At 51.4% G+C, this 19,566-nt stretch overlaps 2 protein-coding genes across 2 annotated transcripts in view; both read left to right on the forward strand.

Annotated features, from left to right (window-relative positions):
• EBI3 (Epstein-Barr virus induced 3) overlaps nt 1–2,815 on the forward strand; it is a 5,630-nt gene extending 2,815 nt beyond the window's left edge. Inside the window, exons 4-5 of the mRNA XM_010828139.1 lie at nt 1,371–1,528; nt 2,292–2,815. Coding sequence (XP_010826441.1) covers nt 1,371–1,528; nt 2,292–2,444 — 311 coding nt within the window. The 3' untranslated portion in view covers nt 2,445–2,815. The remainder of the gene's footprint in view (nt 1–1,370; nt 1,529–2,291) is intronic.
• A 2,158-nt stretch (nt 2,816–4,973) lies between these two features.
• CCDC94 (coiled-coil domain containing 94) lies at nt 4,974–19,024 on the forward strand. The gene is made up of 8 exons (XM_010828140.1): nt 4,974–5,112; nt 7,339–7,439; nt 8,820–8,964; nt 11,089–11,223; nt 11,869–12,050; nt 13,196–13,316; nt 17,102–17,243; nt 18,439–19,024. The coding sequence occupies exons 1-8, from the start codon at nt 5,089–5,091 to the stop codon at nt 18,549–18,551; spliced, it is 963 nt and encodes a 320-aa protein (XP_010826442.1). The 5' UTR covers nt 4,974–5,088; the 3' UTR covers nt 18,552–19,024.
• The last annotated feature ends 542 nt before the right edge of the window (nt 19,025–19,566 follow it).

Here is a 19,566-nt window from a genome sequence, read left to right on the forward strand (position 1 = left end):
CCACTTTCACAGTTGACCAAGAATCAGCCCACTTCTCCCCCCTCCGGAGCCCCTGCTTGGTCCAGCCTTCATCATCGCCCACCTGGACCGCGCGGCCGATCTCGGTCCTTCCCTCGCTCCCGCCCTCACATCCATCTGTGCTTCCTGAGGCAGCCACGAGAGGGCACCTGTGAGCACTACAGTCAGGTCCCATCGTTGCACTGCTCACAGCCCTCCAGGGCTCCCACCTTTCTGCGGGTGAAAGCCCAAGTCCTTCTCATGGCCCACAGTGCCCTGCACGGCCTTCCCCATCCCCTCCCTGTCCTTCCCTCCTCCCCCTCTCCCCTTTGCTCACTCTGCTCCAGCCACACGGGCCTCCTCACTGTTCCTCCAGCATGTCAGGCACAGTCCTGCCCCAGGGCTCTTGCACATGCTGTGCCCTCTGTGTAGACGGCTCTTCCTCCCTAGATCTGCATTTACTCCCTCACCTCCTATAGGTCTCAACTCAGATGTCATCTCCTCAGTGAATCCTCCCCTGAGCACTTTTTTTTTTTAATTGCAAACCATCACACATTGTTAGTGGTTGCTAGAAAACAGTCTGGCAGACCCTCAAAGATTTAAAGATAAATTACTGAGTAATCCAGAAATTTCAGTCCTTAGGTATATATCTAAAAGATATGAAAGCACAAAAACTTGTACATGAATGTTCATAGCAGCATTATCCGTAAAGCAGAAGCAACACAAATGCTCATTAACTGATGAATGGATTCTCAAAATGTGTCCATCTACACCCTGGAATATTATTCAGCCATAAAAAGCAAAGAAGCCCAGACACTCACTACCATGTGGACGGACCCTGAGAACACGATGCTCAGTGAGAGAAGCAGACACGGAAGGACACACAGGTGTGATTCCACTGATGGGAAACGTGCAGAGCAGGCCGATCCAGAGACACAGGGAGTGGGTTCCTGGTTGTCGGGGTCTAGGGAGTGAGGAATGGAGGGTGACTGCTAATATGGACAGAGTTTCTTTGAGGGGTGATGGAATGTTCTGGGTTAAACAGTGGTGATGGTCACACAACACTCTGAATATATGAAAACGACAACCGTACACTTTAAAAGAGTGAGTTCTCTGGTGTGTAAATTGTGTCTCAAAGAATATTGCAGCCCACTCCCCTCCCTGCACTCCTGAACTCTCTTCCTTCCCCTTTATGACCTTCAGATTTGCCTCTTGTCTGTTGTCTTCTGCCTGAAAGGACTGGGCTCCAAGAGGACAGGGCTACTGTGTCCCAATGTCCAGAACATCGCCGTGCACTCAATAATATTTATCATTTGGTTGAATGAATGAATGAATGTCCCCTCTGCTGACCCTGCCTCCTGCTTGTCCATCAGTCAAACCGGATCCTCCAGAAGGCGTGCGCCTGAGCCCCCTCCCTGGGCAGCGGCTGTGGGTGCAATGGGAGCCCCCCCGGACCTGGCCCTTCCCAGAGATCTTCTCCCTCAAGTACCGGATCCGCTACAAGCGTCATGGGGCTGCTCGCTTCCGTCAGGTGAGGACGAGGGTGGTGGTTCTTGGATAGAGGGAAGAGGATGTGTAAATGTGCACTGGGGTCTTGGTCACAGCTTAGGGTGCTGGTGTGTGACATAAAGGCAGCCCAGGGACTTCCCTGGTGATCCAGTCGCTAAGACTCTGAGCTCTCAATGCAGGGGGCCCAGGGTTCAATCCCTGGTCAGGGAACTAGATCCCACATGCTGCAATTAAGAGTTTGCATGCTCTAACTAAGATTCAGCACAGCCAAAATAAATAAATATTTCTTTGAAAAGGCAGCCCAACAGTTCCACTCCTGAGCATCCACCTGAAAAAATTAAAAACAGGATCTTGAACAAATACTTGTACATGAATGTTCACAGCAGCATTACTCACAATGGCCATAAGGAGGAGACAATGTCAGGGCCCTCAACAGATGATGGGTCCACAATGTGTGGTCCGTCCCCTCATGGGAACATTACTCAGCTGTGAACAGGAGTGAGTGATGGAGAAAGGGATTAGTGGGGGTGTGCACACAGGGTGGGTTGGTTTGTATATGAAAAGCATGCTCCTGGTTGACCAAGAACTGCCTGACCCTGGAGGGGTAGTCTTTCTCTGCTCAGCAAGATGTTGAAGGTGGCCAAAGGCGTGCAGGGGGCCGCAGAGGGCATGCTGCTTCGAATGGACATCGGTGCCTGAGTCCCAGGGCAACAGCCTGGGGGGGAACAGAAGGCTTGATCAGAGTATCCTCATTCCCACTGACCCAGCCTTGCTTCTGCTCTCAGGTGGGGCCAATTGAAGCCACATCCTTCACCCTCAAGGCTGTGAGGCCTCAAGCCAAGTACTGCATCCAGGTGGCCGCTCAGGACCTCACCGACTACGGGGAATGGAGTGCCTGGAGTCTCCCTGCTGCTGCCTCCATGACCCTGGGCAAGTAGCAGGGGCTCCCCACACCCCTGAAGAGGGGCCATGCCCTTGACATCCACCTAAGGGTGAATGGGACCTATCCAGCCTGGGTTCTCCACTGTCTGCTGGGCAATCTTGGACAAGTGACTTTGCCTCTCTGAGCCTCAGTTTGTCAATCTGTGAAATGGGAATGTGTTCCCTCCTGCCTTTGACAGAGTGCAATGCTTTGAGAACTGTGAATATGAGATTTTTTAATTAATTAGAAAGGATCATGGGAGGGAGGTTCAGGATTGGGAACACGTGTACACTCGTGGCGGATTCATGTTGATCTATGGCAAAACCAATACAATATTGTAAAGTACTTAGGCTCTAATTAAATAAATTTAAATTAAAAAAAAAAAAAGAAAGGATCAGTGTCACTGGAATTGGGACTCTTCCTTCCTTCAACAGATCCACATGAGCCCCAGGGAGGAGAAACAGATCAGGACACACACACACTGAGTCCCCACTCCCACACGTGGGATCAGGGCGGGACCAGAGGAAGAAACGGGGCTGGGGGAGGCAGAGTAGGGGTGATCTGGGTGCTGCCTGGGATGGGATGATGGGACCTGTTCAGTTCAGCAGTTTGCTTCACACACCTACTCAAAAGCTGCCCAGAGAGACTTCCCTGGTGGTCCAGTGGTTAAGAATCTGCCTTGCAATGCAGCGGGGACATGGGTTCCATCCCTGGTGAGAACTAAGATCCCACATGCCTCAGAGCAACTAAACCCAAGTGCTGCAACTACTGAGCCCATGCACCACAATTAGAGAATTCCTGCACCACAAGGAAAGATCCCACATGATGCAGCAAATATCCCTCATGGCACAATTAAGACCTGATGCAGCCAAATAGATACATTTTTTTAAAAAGCTGCCCAGATGTGAGCCGTACTGGAGGTGGACATAAGTTTATCTGGGATGATTTATCTGAGGAGGGGGCCGCACAGCCAGGCTCTGAAGGCTTTTTCTCAGTCCAGGAACTTCTCTGTACATTTCACTCAAGGCTCTTAATTCAAAGGTTACCTCCTCCAAGAAGCCTTCCTAACCACCTCAGCTATGGCAAAGACTAAAGACCCCTCCCCCAAAGATATCCATGTCCTTACTCCCAGAACCTTTGAATATGGTACCTTATATGGCAAAAAGGGCTTTGCAGCTGTGATTAATTTAACAGAATTGAGGATCCTTAACGTTTGAGGATCTTTCACTGAGTTAATGAAAATGAAGTAGAGTTATACTGGATTATCCAGGGGGCTGCAAGGATGATCGCAAGTGTCCTTATTGATGGGAAGCAGGAAGGTCAGAGGGAGACAGAGAAGGTGATGTGACAGTGGTGGCAGAGATCAGAGTGATGCAGGACCACCAGCCATGGAATTCTGGCAGCATCTGGAAGCTGGCAAAGACAAGGAAATGGATTCTCTTCTGGAGCCTGCAGAAGGAACCAGCCCTGCCACCCATTCCAGACTTCTCATCTCCAAAACTCTAATAAATGTTTTAAAATAATGAGCTTAAGGACTTCCCTGGTGGTAAAGTGGATAGAAATCGCCTGCCGATACAGGAGACACAGTTTTGACACCCTGGTCTTGGAAGATCCCACATGCTGCGGGGCAACTAAACCCGAGCACCACAACTACTGAGCCTGTGCTCTAGAGCCTTGGAGCCGCAACTACTGAAGCCCATGGACCAGAGAGCCCATGCTCCGCAACAAGAGAAGCCATGCAATGAGAAGCCCTCGCACCACAACTAGAGAAAGCCGGCACAGCTATGAAGACCCAGCACAAACAAAAAATAATTTAAAAAATTGAGCCTGTGGTACTTTGTTACAGCAGTTATAGGACACTCATACATCTCAAGCAGCCCCTTCTCATAACTTACCATATGTCACCCTGTTTTATTGTCTTTGGGTCACTGACCAGGAGCCGAATGGGTTTTTTTGTGTGTTTATTGCCAGTCAGTCCCACCAGACAGTGATCTCCATGAGGACAGAAATCTTGTTCTGCGATGTGCCCCAAAGACTGAGTACATCTTTGACACAGAACAAACATGTGTAAAAGGAAAGGAGGAAGTGCGAGAAGGAACGTCCTCTTTAGAAGGACAACGCAGAGGCAAACCATGGAGTGGACATCTGGGAGCCAGTGCATGTAGAGGGAGGTAGATCTGAAGCCTGGTCTTTGAGTCTCTACCGGTGATTCAAGATAAACTTGGGTGGGGCCCGTGAGAACTGTCCCAGTCCCGAAGTGAGCGCTAGGGACACAGGAACGACGTGTAGGGTCTACAGGGTAAGCGCTCAACACTGAGTTCTTTATTTGTTGAATAAAAGAACTATAGGGGATGTCGCTGCCAGCAGCCACGTCCCCTGACGACCTCTAGGGGGCGAAGCTCCTCAGAACTTCAAATCCAGAACGACCCCGGAACCTTTGTGGCACACTGATGAGGTTGCCACTGGGGCGGGAAGACAGATGGACTCGAATGCTGAGAGGCGGGGATCAGAACCAATGAAAAAGGCAAGGCATGTACACTGCAGTCAATGATAGCGGCTGAAGGAGGTGACGGAAGCGGAAATACAAAGAGTCGGGGAAGTTCGATAAGCACCAAACATAGTCAGTACTCTTGTGCGCGTGAAAACAGTAGGAGGCGAAGATGTCGGAGCGAAAAGTTTTAAACGTAAGTGTTCGGCGACTAGGGTTTTCGACCTGGGGTGAGACGTCTCGGAGCTCGGGTCGAGGGGGGCTACGTATACCCTATTAGAACCTTTGTCTTCTTCTCCAACGGCCTTCCGTTGGGCGGGGCTCTCTAGACTCCTCCCAATCACTTTCAGTGGAGGGTGGGCCTTCGCTAAGCCTCGAGGCTGGAGTGTACCCAGTCACCTGTGTGGGCGGAGCTTAGGCTATTTACCCAGTCACTTCTGATTGGATTTTTAAGGGGATTATCCTATAGGTCTCTTGAGGGCGGAGGTTCCTTAGCTCTGTGTTCTTCGCGTTTACACCCTCGTCTTCAGGAGGCATTCCTCTGTTAAGTCCCGCCCCGCTTGGGGTTCTAGCCCAGCGTGTTCCTTGGAGGGATTAGGCTTTGCTAACCTCTCTTGCTCTGCTGGAAGGGGATCCTTCCAATTGCATCAACTAATCCCAGTTCTCTTGGGGAAGACTGGGAGTCTTGGGGTGTGGAGCTGGTTTCGGGAAGGCAGGGTTCAGCTTCTGGAGAAGAGCGCTCCGGAATTCTGAGTCCCTGTTTCCCACTCTCCAGGAAGGAGTGTGCTCCCGGGAAGGGGGTTGAGCTCCCCAGCCTGGGAGTGTGTAAGCCCAGGATGTCAGGACGAAGTAGAGAACAGACCTCCAGACTGATGGCTCGGAGCCCAGGTTTTCGAGGTCAGGTTGATGCCCCTTACTGTGATTCAGTGCTCTAATGTTTTAAACACCTATATTTGGACTCCAGCCCCAGCCAGCCCCAGTGCAATGTGTTGGACTTCGTGTCCAAGAAGGTCCTTCCATCCTGAGGATCCAACTGAGAGGCCAGTTGTTTCCATAACTTACTGGTAGATACTTCTGTCCCAGACACTGCTTGAAGTGTCATATTCATCAAGTCTTCTCAGGTGGACAGGTTATGCCATCTTTAGATGAGGAAACTGAGACCCAGAGAGGTTATGTGATAGCCAGAGAGTAGAGTAGTCAAACTCAAGATACTCCCTCCCGCAGCTCTGCAACTCTGATCACTATACCACAGTTTCCTGAGTCATGTCCCTGGTTCTGAATCCTGGCTCTGCTCTTCACCTTGTGTGATCCTGAGTAGCTGAAACCACCAGAACTCAGCTTCCTCCTCTGTGAAATGGGCACATTTCTTTCTCTATTTAATAGAGTCTTTGCAAAAATTCCGTGAGTCCGCGGACATCAAACTCTCTGTGTAGTACCTGGGGCTCCCCTGCTCGCTCAGCAGTAAAGAATTCCCCTGCCGTGCAGGAGATGCTGATTTGATCCCTGAGTGGGCAAGATCCCCTGGAGAAGGAAATGGCAACCCACTCCAGTATTCTTGCCTGGGAAATCCTACAGACAGAGTAACCTTTTGGGCTACGGTCCATGGGGTCACAAAGAACCGGACCAGACTGAGCAACTAAACAACAATGTAGTGCCTGGCACGTAGGAAGTGTTCAGAACGCAACGTGCTTTATTTTTGGATTATCATATGTAGTTCTTTTTTCCATAATCCAAGCTCTCCTTCCCTACATCTCCCATCTCAGGCTCCTATGCAGAAAGAGTTAATACTGCAGGCCTGAGGCTGCTGCCCTAGATAGAAAGGCCGGCTTGCAATGCTGGACTTTGGCTGGCTTCTGGGAACTTGAATTTCAGGATGCTTCTCACAGTTCACAGAAAAGAATGGCTCCCTGTGCTTAAACTGTTTGTATAAACAGTGTGATTTGTGCTGAGCATCTGCTCCTCTCCCAGAGCCTGGAATCGTATGGGCAGATGTGCCTGTACGACTGGGCAGATGTGCCTGTACGACTGGGCAGATGTGCCTGTACGACCAGCCGCTAGTGAAAACCCTGGGTGCTGTGTCCCCCTGAGCTCCCCTGGGAGACATTTCACATGTGTTGTCACAATATATCACTGGGGGAACTGACTTCATCAGGAGAAAACCCTGGGAGCTTGTACCTGGTCTCCTGGGCCCTGCCTCATGCACCTGGTTGCCTTTGCTGGTTTTCCTCTGTGTCCTTTTGCTATTGATGAATAGTAGCCATGAGTACAAGTGTGTGAGCCTCCTAGGAGTTCTCTCATCAACACATTGAACCTGGGGGTGGTATTAGGGACCCAGACACAGCTCCCCAGAGGCCCTTCCCTCTGCCTCTGGCCTCCCTTGCACCTGAAAGCAGCTCCCCTGACACTACCTTCCTCCCCACAGAAATACTACCCCCCTGACTTTGACCCATCGAAGATTCCCAAGCTCAAGCTGCCCAAAGATCGGCAGTATGTGGTGCGGCTGATGGCCCCCTTCAACATGAGGTGAGTGACCCCTCAGGGCCCCTGCACTGGTCATGGTGGACAGACCCCATGCCCGGCATCCACAGAGAGCAGCCTGTCCCCAGACCTCAGACCAGGTCACCAGTCCTGGCTCAGACATGAGCCCAGTAAGCGGGTGACCTGTCTTTCCTGCCGTTGAGGATCAATCTTCCTGACTGCTCAGAGCTCCCACCCGGTGCCTGAGAGCTCAGTCTTGGTAGTAGAAGCTTGAGTGTGAGATGGAGTCCTGTACACACATTCATTTCCTCCAGCAGCCCTGTCTGTTCCTGCCTCAGGACCTTTGCACAGGCTGTTCCCTCTGCCTGGCATACACTTCCCTCTGCTCTCACATGGCCAGCTCTTTTCCACCTTCCAAGGCTTGGCTTAAATTTCATCCCCTCAGAACAACCCTCCTGATCCCCCACCCAACCCCGTCTATGCTTCCCTCCTCTGCCACTAGTCCCCAGACCTCATCCTTTGTACTGTCTTGTAAATTACCATACCTCACCAATTCCCAGCCCCACAGTTCTTCTCATCTTTGCACATCTGAAATGAAGTGGTAACCAAAGCCACCTTTGTTAGTGAAGTTCAGCACGTGTTTACACATTACTGATCTGCTTGTCTTCTCTTTCTCCTTCATGCATTTGTTTTTATTCGGCAGTCATTTATTGGGTACTGCTGAATGCCAGGGACACTGGGGGGATCAAGATTGACCCCAAGAGTCCTAGTCTGGTGAGGAGTAGAGATAATAAACAAGTGCTCTGGCACATTCATGCAAAGCGTTTGTGGGACACACAGATTGTCACAAGACAGTGACTGGATGGTGGTGGGGAAGGTTGGAGGGGGCTTTGCTGGGTGATTAGGGAAATATCAGAACAAATACCAGTGGAACTAGAATCTAAGGGTTGGAGGATGTCACAGGCTATGGGAATTGCAATGGTGAAGGCCCATAGGTGGGACCGAGCTGGGGTGTTTGTAGGAACAGCCAGGAGGCCAGCACACTGGGCCTGGGGAGCACAGGGGCTAAGCAGGAGGGGCTGAGGGAGGTCAGAGTGCCAGAGCTCTGCCTCGCTTCGTGTGGTATCCCCCCGAGGGAATCCTCCCTTTGGAGGTCAGGATGCCCCATGAACACCAGTCTGGCTTCTGGGAGTGGGCGACAGGCAAGTCTCACCTAGCTTCGGTCGTCTGGGTGCTTTCCAAGAAGACAGGCAGATACTAGTGAGAAGAATATGCTGGCTAAGGGGAAGCCTTACCTACTTCTTGGTAGGGAGGGAGCTCCCCATCCCTGGAGGTATGCAAGTGGTTATCTGCCAGAATGCTCAAGGGTCCCACCGGCAAGAACCAGGGCACCGAGGTGACTTGAGTCCCTGTCCCTCCCCACAGATGTAAGACGTGTGGAGAATACATCTACAAGGGCAAGAAGTTCAATGCTCGCAAAGAAACAGTGCAGAATGAGTCCTACCTGGGCCTGCCCATCTTCCGCTTCTACATCAAGTGCACGCGCTGCCTGGCAGAGATCACCTTCAAGGTAAGCAGCCACCCAGCCCGGTCCCTCCTCCACTGGGGGGTCACCACTCCTGTCCCCTCCCTCCAGGGAAATCCCATTTCACCTTCTCCCCAGGAAACAGCAGAAGTTCAAGGAGCAGTTAACAGGAGTGTTATTTATAAGGGCAGAAAACCAAGAAGCAACCTAGATGTATAGTGACGAGGTTTGATGGACACGCTAGTGCACATTGGAAATTTTCATGGCTAATAGTAGTCATATTTTTACTTTCATTGTCATCCTAAGGGTGGTATTAAGAACTTGAGGGACTTCCCTGGTGGTCCAGTGGCTAAAACTCCGAGCTTCCAATGCAGAGGGCCTGGATTCCATCCCTGGTCAGGGAACTAGATCCCATATGCTGCAACTAAGAGTTTGCATGCTACAACTAAAGGGTTAAAAAAAAAAGAATTTGGAAAAGAGACGAAGAAAACTTAGTTTTTTCTCCTCGTACTTCTGTGCTGTTTGAGTATTTTTTTGCCAAAAGACTTTTTTCTTCCGTTAAAACATTTGATTTTATTAAAATAACCAAAAATACATTATGTTTTAATTGTTTATTTTTTAAACACAGTTTTATGAGATATGACTTATATGCCATACAAACCATTGTTTTAAAATGTATAATTCAGTGCATTTTAGTATGTTCCTAATGTGCTAAATTGCGTTCTCTAATTCCAGGACATTCTCATCACCCCCACATTAACCTCCGTCCCCTCCCCCAGCTCCTGGCAATCACGAATACACTCTGTGTCTCTGGTTTGTCTGTCTGGACATTTCACATCAAGGAATCACACACTGTGTGGCCCTTTGTTCAAGAATATTGTAGCAAGTATCAGTGCCTCTCTCCTCTTTAAAGCTGAGCAGTATTCCACTGTGTGGCTGGATCACATTTTGTTTGTCTGCTCATTAGCTAATAGAGAGTTAGGTTGTCTCCAGAAAAAACGTTTTCTTTACCTACGTGGTGAAGTATGTATATAGTTAGATATTAATGAATACACATTAGTTTTTTAAAGTTTAGAAAAGCTGTGGCAGAATGTTATAAGTTGGCTTTTCTAATGAAGAATTTCAGCTGATGAAATAACTAGGATTACATATGTATGTTTGTGTGTCTGTGAGCATGTGGTGAAAACAGAACTCCAGCAGGTAGACACTGGAAAATTGGTTGACGACTCTTCTTTGCCCAGCCAGTCACCAGGCATAGAAACGCTTATAACAGTTTCCTGTATGGTTTTCAAAAAAGTGTGCTCTGGATACACGTGCACACAAGGATCACTCTCCTCCTTGGTCTCTTTTAAACAGTAAATATCTTATTTTGGAGTAGTTTCGGATTCATAGAGAGGTTGCAGAGATAGCAGAGAGTTCCCATCTGCCCCTCACCGTCTTCCCCTCCTGTTAACATCTTCCATTTCCACTTTGTATCTGCCACAATAAGAAACCAGCACTGAATTGTTAGATTGTTACTTTTAACCAAATTCCAGACATGACACAGATTCAATTTTTCCACTAATGTTACCTTTCTGTTCCAGAGTCTCATCCAGGATACCATGTTATATATTGCTTCTCTGTTTTATAAACACAAATAGGACCATGCTTTATACACAGTCGATGTGTAATTTATAATCAGAGGAAGGTCAAGTGCACATGTGTGCACATACATACAGAAGGGATTTGTGCAGGGACTTCCTTGGTGGATCAGTGGTTAAGAGTCTGCACTTCTCACTGCACAGAGCATGGGTTCGTTCCTTGATCAGGGAATAAAGATCCTGCATGTGATGCTGTGTGGGGAAAACATTAAAAAAAAAAAGATTTGTGCAGAGACCTAGAAACTTATTTGCAAACATGTGGAGGGTGAAGGTCAGCAGAGGGACAGTGGGCAGGTGGAGAAGTATCTGAAAATCCATGCTAGGGAGTTCAGCGATTCTGTGAAAGGGGCAGGAGCACTGGAAAGAAAGAACTGTGCTCGCCAAAGCAATAAGACAGGAAAAAGAAAGAATCAGTGTTAAGAGGCCTGAAACAGGGAAAGAAGGTGTTGCAGGCTGCTAGCCACTGTTCAGCAGAAGCTTTTAATGCTCAGAGACGTAGGAGCTGACGTCTGCCCATCCTTCCTCCCAGACAGACCCTGAAAACACAGACTACACCATGGAGCATGGAGCCACAAGGAACTTCCAGGCTGAGAAGCTCCTGGAGGAGGAGGAGAAGAGGGTGCAGAAGGAGCGGGAGGACGAGGAGCTGAACAACCCCATGAAGGTGAGTCAGGCACCGCCTGTGTGCGTGTGTGTGTATGTGCCTGCCTGTGTGTGGGTGCCGATGGAGTCGATTCCCCTTCCTGCTTAACCCTCCAGGCAGGGTGTTGGGGTGGGGAGAATGGTCAGTAGAATTCTAAGATGTCCCCAAGACCCCCGCCTCCTAGTCACACGTGCTGTGTAGTCCCAGGGCTGCGTATACAAGGATCTTACTCCCATGATCAAGTTAAGATTGAACTATGGCCCAGACGACCTCACGAAAGGGGGATTGCCCAGAATGGGCCTGACCTATCACCTGAGTCCCTTAACCTGGGTCTAGAGTCCGAGACTGAGGGAGTCATTTTTTTTTTTTTAACTTATATTATTTTTACTTAGTGACGGAGCCAGGCTGGAAGTCCAGGCCACCTGGTTCCAGTACTGACTAGCCACATGGTCTCAGGCGATCTCTTCCCCTTCCCCAAGCCTCAGTGTTCTGAGCCATGAAGTGGGTGCAGCCAAGGGACCAGGCGCTGTGCATCCAGGGCCCGGGGTTGGGGGTTCCTTCCCTTGCCCATGGTGATGCCCTAAGGTCAGGCAGGACATGCGGGGTGGCAGAGGGGGTTGAGTCGCAGCACCCTTAGCCCCACGTCCGTGCCCTGGTCCCCACCAGGTGCTGGAGAACAGAACTAAGGACTCCAAGCTGGAGATGGAGGTCCTGGAGAACCTGCAGGAGCTCAAAGACCTGAACCAGCGGCAGGCCCACGTGGACTTCGAGGCCATGCTGCGGCAGCACCGCCTGTCAGAGGAGGAGCGGCAGAGGCAGGAGCAGGAGGAGGACGAGCGGGAGACGGCGTGAGTGGGACACGGGCCAGAGGAGGCCGGGGTTGCCCACCCTCCTCGCAGCCTGTGCAGTGCCCTTCCCTCTGCGTGGAATCCCCCTTCCCGATCTTTGCATGGCTCTCATCTCGGGGAGGCCTTCCCCATATCCCACTCCCCATCTTGTTTTCTCTCTTGTGGCATCTGTGTCAAGGTCCCCAGGACCACCCCCAGGTTCAGTGGTTAATTAGAATGAAAAGTTACAGGGAAAAATCAACAGCAGGAAAAGGCAAGGGGCAGGGTTGGGGGATTGGGCACACAATTTCAGAGTCTTCTGCCTGTCATGAGATGGGCTTAATTCCCCCAAAATGAGACGTGATGGCGTGAATGAGGCGTGGTCCCTGGGGAGGCCTAGCCTGGGGTTCTCATTGGGGGCCAGTCACGCAGGCACCTGCCCAGCTTGGCCGAGCCCCCAGACTCCAGGAGGAGAGTGCACCCCTTGTTTGCCCAGATAGTGTTGGGGCAGGGAGCCTCTCATCAGTAGCGGGAGCCCCAGGGTCCAAGTCCAGTTGCCCCTGAGGGCTGGCCTGGCAAGCCAGCCTTTCTCAGCCTTTCTGTCCATGCTTCTGCTGGGCACCTCCCACTTTCTGGAACCTTCTTGCTGATTCACCCCTTTCCTGATGTCTTCTGTCCTTCATCACCTAAAATCTGAACAGGGACTCAGTTTGGCTTCTGCATTCAGGGCCTGGAAGGGGATTGGGCACAGAGTAGGCGGACAGCCAGTGCTGTTGGGTTGGCAGGTCAGTGAGACCGGGATTAACAGTGAGAGGAGTCTGCGCTCACTGAGCCCGTTTTGGATGTGGGCATCGTTCTGAGTTTGAGTTTGGACCCACCATTGTGGTCGAGGGAACTGGGGTATGAGGAGCTGTACACACAGCCCTGACTGAGGTCCCCCAGTTGGGGTTCAAATTGAGACAGGCTGGTTCCAGCCTCTGAGTGCTTAACCACCCCACTGGGTTCAGTGGACAAAGAACTTTTTTTTTTTAAAGATATTTGTGCACCCCATCCCCCACTCAGTGAGGCTAGGAAAGGAAAACCAGGTGCCTCATTGTGGGGCGGAGGGTCCTGGTCACTGTTCCCCCAAAAAAGCATGTCCCCAAGTTCCACGTTCCTTCCTGCAGGGTGCTAGTGGAGGAATCAAGGAAAAGAAGACTCCTTGAAGACTCTGACTCAGAGGAGGACACCAGCCCCACCCAGCCCCAGCCAGCCCTCCGGCCCAACCCCACTGCCATCCTGGATGAGGTGAGTGGGGCCACCCGCATTCCCACGTGCTCTCAGGTGAAGCAGGGACAGGGCAAGCCAGGGCTTGGCTTACCTTTGTCTTGAAGGGCCACAGACAGCCCAAGCCATAGTGCTCAACACCATTGTTGTAGCACTAAACAGCCGTGGATCGTGTACGAATAAGTAGGCATGGCCATGTGCCAGTAAAACTTTGTTTACAAAAACAGTTGCAGCCCTCCAGGACTGTAAGGTTTTCTTTTTATTTCTATTATTTTTTTATTGGAGTATGATTCCTGTACAGTGTTGTGTTAACTTCTGCTGCACAACAGCGTGAATCAGCTGTATATGTACATGTATCCCCTCACTCCCATCCCACCCTTCACACAGCACCAGGATGAGCTCCCTGTGTTACATAGCAGCTTCCCACTAGCTATCCATTTTACATGTGGTGGTGTATATACATCAGTGCCTCTCTCCCAACTCGACCCACTCTCTCCTTTGCCTTGTGCCCACAAGTCCGTTCTCTATGTCTGCCAGTCTGTTCCTGCCCTGTAAATCCAGGGCTGTAGTTTTCCACCCCTTCTCCAGCTGCAGAAACAAGGAGACTCGCTGGATTTAGAGACCTCAGGCAGATGTTGATTTCTCAGGCACTTAACAGTCCTGAGCTGGACTCCCGGGCAGCCCTGTTCCATGCAGTCATTTCAGGGATCCAAGGCTCCTCGCTTCTCCTAGTTCTGCCCTGTCCTAGAGCATGGTTGCCAGCTCTGTGGTCACAGCTGGCTCAGAGCACCCTGGGGTTCTGGCTGTGGGAAGGCGAAGGGGGTGTGGAGGAGCACCCGCCAGTGCCTGGAGGCCCAGGTTCAGATGCCCCCCACACCCACTCCCCTGGAATGTGGAGTCCCAGTGGCTGGACATAGTCATGTGGCCACCTTGAACTGCAAGGGAGGCTGGGAGCTGCCCGTGCTATTATTAGCAGGAAGAAGGGAAAAAGAGGGTTTCGGGGGTTGGGGATAGGGGGTTGTCTAGCATTTTTCACCACAGCTGTCTTATCCAAGGTGATTGAGGCCACTCTGGTTAATCGAAGGAGGGGCTTAAAATGGGAAATGGTAAATAATGCAGAGACCCCAGAAACTTTATTATAACTCAAAGCATGTTCCCGGTCTGTATTAGTTAAATACTAGTCCAGCCACTGGACAGGACCCAAAGTAACAGCAGTCACAACTGCATGGAGGTTACTTTTCTATCAAATAACAGTTGTACATGGCCATGCTGAACAGGGAAGTTGGACCCTGTTGTCCGGGGCATCCTCCACCTCAATGTCTTGCCATCCCCTTTGAGGATGATGCCCTCAATGCAGGGCAGCTCACGCTGGCCAGTGGGAAGGGCTGGGGACAGGGAGGACATTAAGGATAACAGTACCTTTGGTTGAGCAGATCCTTCTGCTCACACCCCATTGGTCAGAACTGAACCACCGGCCCACATCCTGTTGCAAAGGGGTCTGGGAAACGTAGTCTTTCACAGGGGCAGCCATGTTCAAGCCATGAATCCTGAAGAGGATGGGTTTGGGGGTCATGCACTCTCACTTGTCAACCTTTTGATGTAGAACCAAGATATTTTCTTTGAGGCTGCATCCCCTGATCAGAGTTCTCTCTCTGTCTTTCTTGCGTAATACACCCTCAGAATTCACCTAAAATTTCTTGTTTGTTTATTTCTTTCAAGTGGAAATAAGAGATTGAAAGTTCTTTCAAAGCAATATGGCCTTGTATGATTTTTCCCCCCAGTCTTTTCTTTTAAGTCTATTTTATTACTTTATTTTGGCAGCACTACACAGCATGTGGGATCTTAGTTCCCCCACCAGGGATTGAACCTGTGCCCCCTGCAGTGGAAACATGAAGTCCTAACCACTGGTCCACCAGGGCATTCCCTCCCCCTAGTCTTGTGTTGTTGCTGCTGTTTATTTATTTATTTTTGGCCCCCGTGGGTCTTTAGTGCTGCAAGTGGGCTTCGTCTAGTTGTGGCCAGTGGGGTGTACTCTAGTTTCAGTGCAAGGTCTTCTCATTACTGTGGCTTCTCTTCTTTTGGAGCACAGGCCCGAGGACGCATGAGCTAAGTAGTTGTGGTGCGCAGGCTTAGTTGTCCCTTGAGATGTGAGATATTCCCAGACCTGGGGTCGAATCTGTTCTCTGCATTGGCAGGCAGATCTTGACCCCTGGACCATCAGGGAAGTCCTCCCCCTGATGACCCAGTGGTTAAGCTAGGTTGCTATAGTCTTGGATAACTATTAAGTCTTTTCTGGTTATCTTGCTTGTAGGTAATTTGATAGTGGACTTTTTTGTTTTGTTATGCATTACACAGATTTCACCGTAACTTTACTGAAGAATCTGTCTTTCCACCCCTCTGTCCCCTGGGTTTCATTTAATGGGAACCCGTGATGGTGTTTGACAAAAGGTAAAGGAAAGAAATTAATTCCAGCAGTCAGTTCAGTGGTGCCAGATGAGCAAGCTTCGGCTGGGACTGCTGGTCTCTCTGTTACCCTAGTGGACAGCACCTGTCCTGGTCAGCACACAGGGGGAATGCAGTGTGACCACTGTGTCCTCCTCCTCCCCCTGCCCCCACCTCAGCTGTGCCAGCCCCCTCAGATGGGCCAGGCTCAGTCCACATCACGATCTCGCTTGCTGACTTCTCTGTGTTTGACTTCAGCACCAGGTTCCTCCCCAGACCACCTGATCGACAGCAGCTGTCCCCTTCCCCCACCCCCACACTGTCACATCACCCTGACTTCTTTCTTTCCCATCACTGATTAGGACGATGGTGTCTGGGGACTTCCTTGGAAGTCCAGTGGTTAAGACTCCATGCTCCCAGGGCAGGGGGCATGTTTTCAGTCCCTGGTCAGGAAGCTAAATCCCACATGCTGCACAGCCAAAAAAACAAAGATGATGGTGGTTGTCCTGACCATCTACTTGCTCGTCCACCCTCTCTCCTCCCCAGATGGTGAGCTCTGTGAAGGCATCCCCCTGCCGTCGTGCTCCCCCTGCACCCAAACCCCAATAGGGCCTCTTGCTTCTAGTGGTTTCCAGTTCCTGTATTTAAACATCAAACATAAAAGGGGTCCTTTCTGATAAGACTGAAGAGCTGGATGTGGACTGAGCCCCCTTCTGCCTCCCCCTAACTAGTTCCTCCCCCTCACTAGGCACCAGGGAGGTGCCTGCATCCCCCTTCATTCCCTCAAACATGTTGATTGAGCACCTGCTACAGACAAGATCGGGTATGTTCAGGGTGGTATGGCTGTAGACTGAGCTCCTGTTACAGACTCAGCAGTGAACAGGCAGGACTCCGCAGTGGCTGGGGAGGCTGCTAATAAAGCAGTGGAGGCACTGTGGACACAGATGTGCAGCTTTCACTCGAGCTGGAACTGAGAGGAGAGGCGTCTCGGGGTTGCCGATACTTGAGATGGGTACTGAAGAATGAGTAGTTCACCAAGTGATCTCAAAACAAAGCAGGTGTTCCAGGTGGAGGGAACATTGTGGGTACAGATGTGGAGATGAGCAACCTCGGTGTATGTGATTTAGGAAGTGTAAGGGTAGGGTGTAAGGGATAGAAAATTGGCAGAGGCCTTGAGTACCAAGCTTAGGGCAATGGGAAGCCACAGAGGAGTTTAGAGCAGGGGGGAAAGGGCTAGTCACACCACAGGGAGTGGAGCTGGTAAAGATCCTGGCTCAGCTGGGGACTGAGAGCAGGGAGGCCAGAGGAGGGACAGATCGGAGACAAATCACCCAGTCACATCCCGCATCCGTCACCCCCGGCAGACCCCGAAAGCCAAGAGGAAGGCAGAGAGCTGGGAGCGCAGCGTGGGTACCCTTGGCAGCAGGCCCCAGCTGTCGGGCCTGGTTGTGAAGAAAACAGGCCTGGACACCAGCATCCGGCGAGGAAGAGCCCCACCCCTCCCAGGTAGGTTCAGTCCCTTAGCTGCATGCAGTGCCTCAGGCAGCCACTGGGTGGTGCTGTTCTGTTGAGAGGGGCAGCAGGGTGAGGTGTGTCCCCAACTAGGGTTGAGGCTAGAAGGGCTGTTTTAATTTTTTGTTTTAATTAAGAGGAGCAAGCTGTTGTTTAGTCGCTAAGTCGTGTCTGACTCTTTCACGACCCCATGGACGTAGCCCGACAGGCTCCTCTGTCCATGGATTTCTGAGGCAAGAATACTGAAGTGGGTTGCCATTTCCTTCTCCAGGGGATCTTCCTTACCCAGGTATCGAACCCACATCTCCTGCTTGGCAGGCAGATTTTTTTGCCACTGAGGCACCAGGGAAGCCCAAAAGGAGCAAGTGCTCGCTTTTAAAACCCCATTCAGAGGCCTGTAGAATAAATTGTCTGATCTCATGGCTGCCCATACCCCGGCTGCCCATACCCCATACATGGACAGTGGCCCCAGCCTCTCAGGTTGGGTCCTGCGCATCCACATCTTGGCTGTTGTGTCACCAATGCTATGTGTGGCCCCCGGGCCCCAGGGAGGAGGAGAATTAGGGTGAGGTGGAAAGAGCAGGACCCCCCATGCCTTCGTGTGCTTGTCTCGTGGCCTTGGTCCAGGGCCCTCACTCCTGCCCTGGGCCTGAGCTTCCTGTCCTGGAAGATGCTGGTGATAACAGGATCAGCCTCATGGGTCCTCAGAAAGTTTGGGGCCGGTTCTCTGAGATGCTCCCAAGTCAGGCACCTGCAGTAGATCCTGGCACCCAGCGAGCCTTACAGATGCGTGACCATGTTTATCAAAACAGTTACTACTCCATTTGTCAGATGAGGAGACTGAGGCCCAGAGAGGTGGAGCCACTTGCCCAGAACCATACAGCTGGGGTGAGTGGTGGAACCAAGGTCCACCCCTCTTCATCACCATGGTACTTGGCTTCACTTGGGACCTGGAGCATTTCTATTTTCTGCACCCCCAGCAGGGCGCCTGTGTCCACCCGGGTCCAATTTCAGAAGTGGAGCTGCTGGGTCAAGGGGTGTGTGGGTTTAAACTGTGATGGGTCCGCCAGATACTTTCCAGAAAGGCTGCACACAAGCAGTTATGGCTGGTCCTGTTCTCTGGCCTCCCCCAGGCTCAGCCTGCCTGCACCTGTCCCAAGGTGACTACTAGCTCTTGCCTCTCCCCCAGGTGTAATGAAGAATGGTCAGGTAGCTGGCCCAGCGCCCCAGATGCCCGGCACGTCCTCCCTGAGCCAGCTGGGTGTGTATTCTGACAGTGAGGACAGCAGCGGCAGCAACTGAGGCCCCCCTGCCCTTCCCTGGTCAAGGTCACACAGCCAGCTGCAGCCACGGTCCAGGCCAGAGGCCTTGGAACCAAGCAGAATCACAGCTGGACAAGCGTGAACGCCCTCAGGCCAGCAGGGCGAGTGAGGACTTCAGCTGAGGGACTCAGTTTTCTTCCTGTCCCCCTGCCCTCTGGAGCTCAGGTCTCCAGGTCACACTGCAACATCCTGGAGCAGCTTCAAGGTCATCTCTGTGACAGTCCTGAGAGGCCAGCCATGCTTTAGGCACATGCTGGGCCCACCCATCACCCTGGCTGGGCTCCATCCCTTTCCACCACAGAACCATCTGGAACCAATGGAAAGAACCTGCTGACGGCCTGGGCACCTTCTCTCTGTCAGTGTCTGAGAAGGAGATGTCAGAAGCACGCAGCCTAGCCAGTCCTGGACCCCTGCCTCTCAGAAACCACCAGCTAATAAATGCTCATTATTTCATAGGCTTAGTTTGGGGCTGATTTGTAGAAAGCTGATAAAGTCAGGAGACCAGCGAGTCTGACTGCAAACCTGTTCTTTCAAGGTTGCTGGATTCCACCTCATAACCCCCTCTGACTGCAGCGTTTTCTAGTTGAAGGTCCTGTGCCCCCACCAGACACTTCCGCAGGCTGTGCATACAGTGTGCTCTGTCACTTCAGTTGTGTCCAACTCTTTGTGACTATGGACTGTAGGCCGCCAGGCTCCTCTGTCCATGGGATTCTCCAGGCAAGAATACTGGAGTGGGTTGCCATGCCCTCCTCCAGGGGATCTTCCTGACCCAGGGATCGAACCTGAGTCTCCTGTGGCTCCTGAGTTGCAGGCGGCTTCTTTACCACTAGAGCCACCTGGGAAGCCCCCTCACAATCTAATGAACCTCCATCTCCTCTCTCCTGCCCTTCCTGGGGTCAGTGACATCAGCCCTTCTCTCACACACACACATACATGCAGGCTTTCATTCAGCATTTGAATAAAGAGGCTTTGTGGTTTGCAGTGTCAGAGTTTGT

The sequence above is a fragment of the Bison bison genome, unplaced genomic scaffold, assembly GCF_000754665.1.
Source record: "Bison bison bison isolate TAMUID 2011002044 unplaced genomic scaffold, Bison_UMD1.0 scf7180017864492, whole genome shotgun sequence".
Taxonomy (NCBI): domain Eukaryota; kingdom Metazoa; phylum Chordata; class Mammalia; order Artiodactyla; family Bovidae; genus Bison; species Bison bison.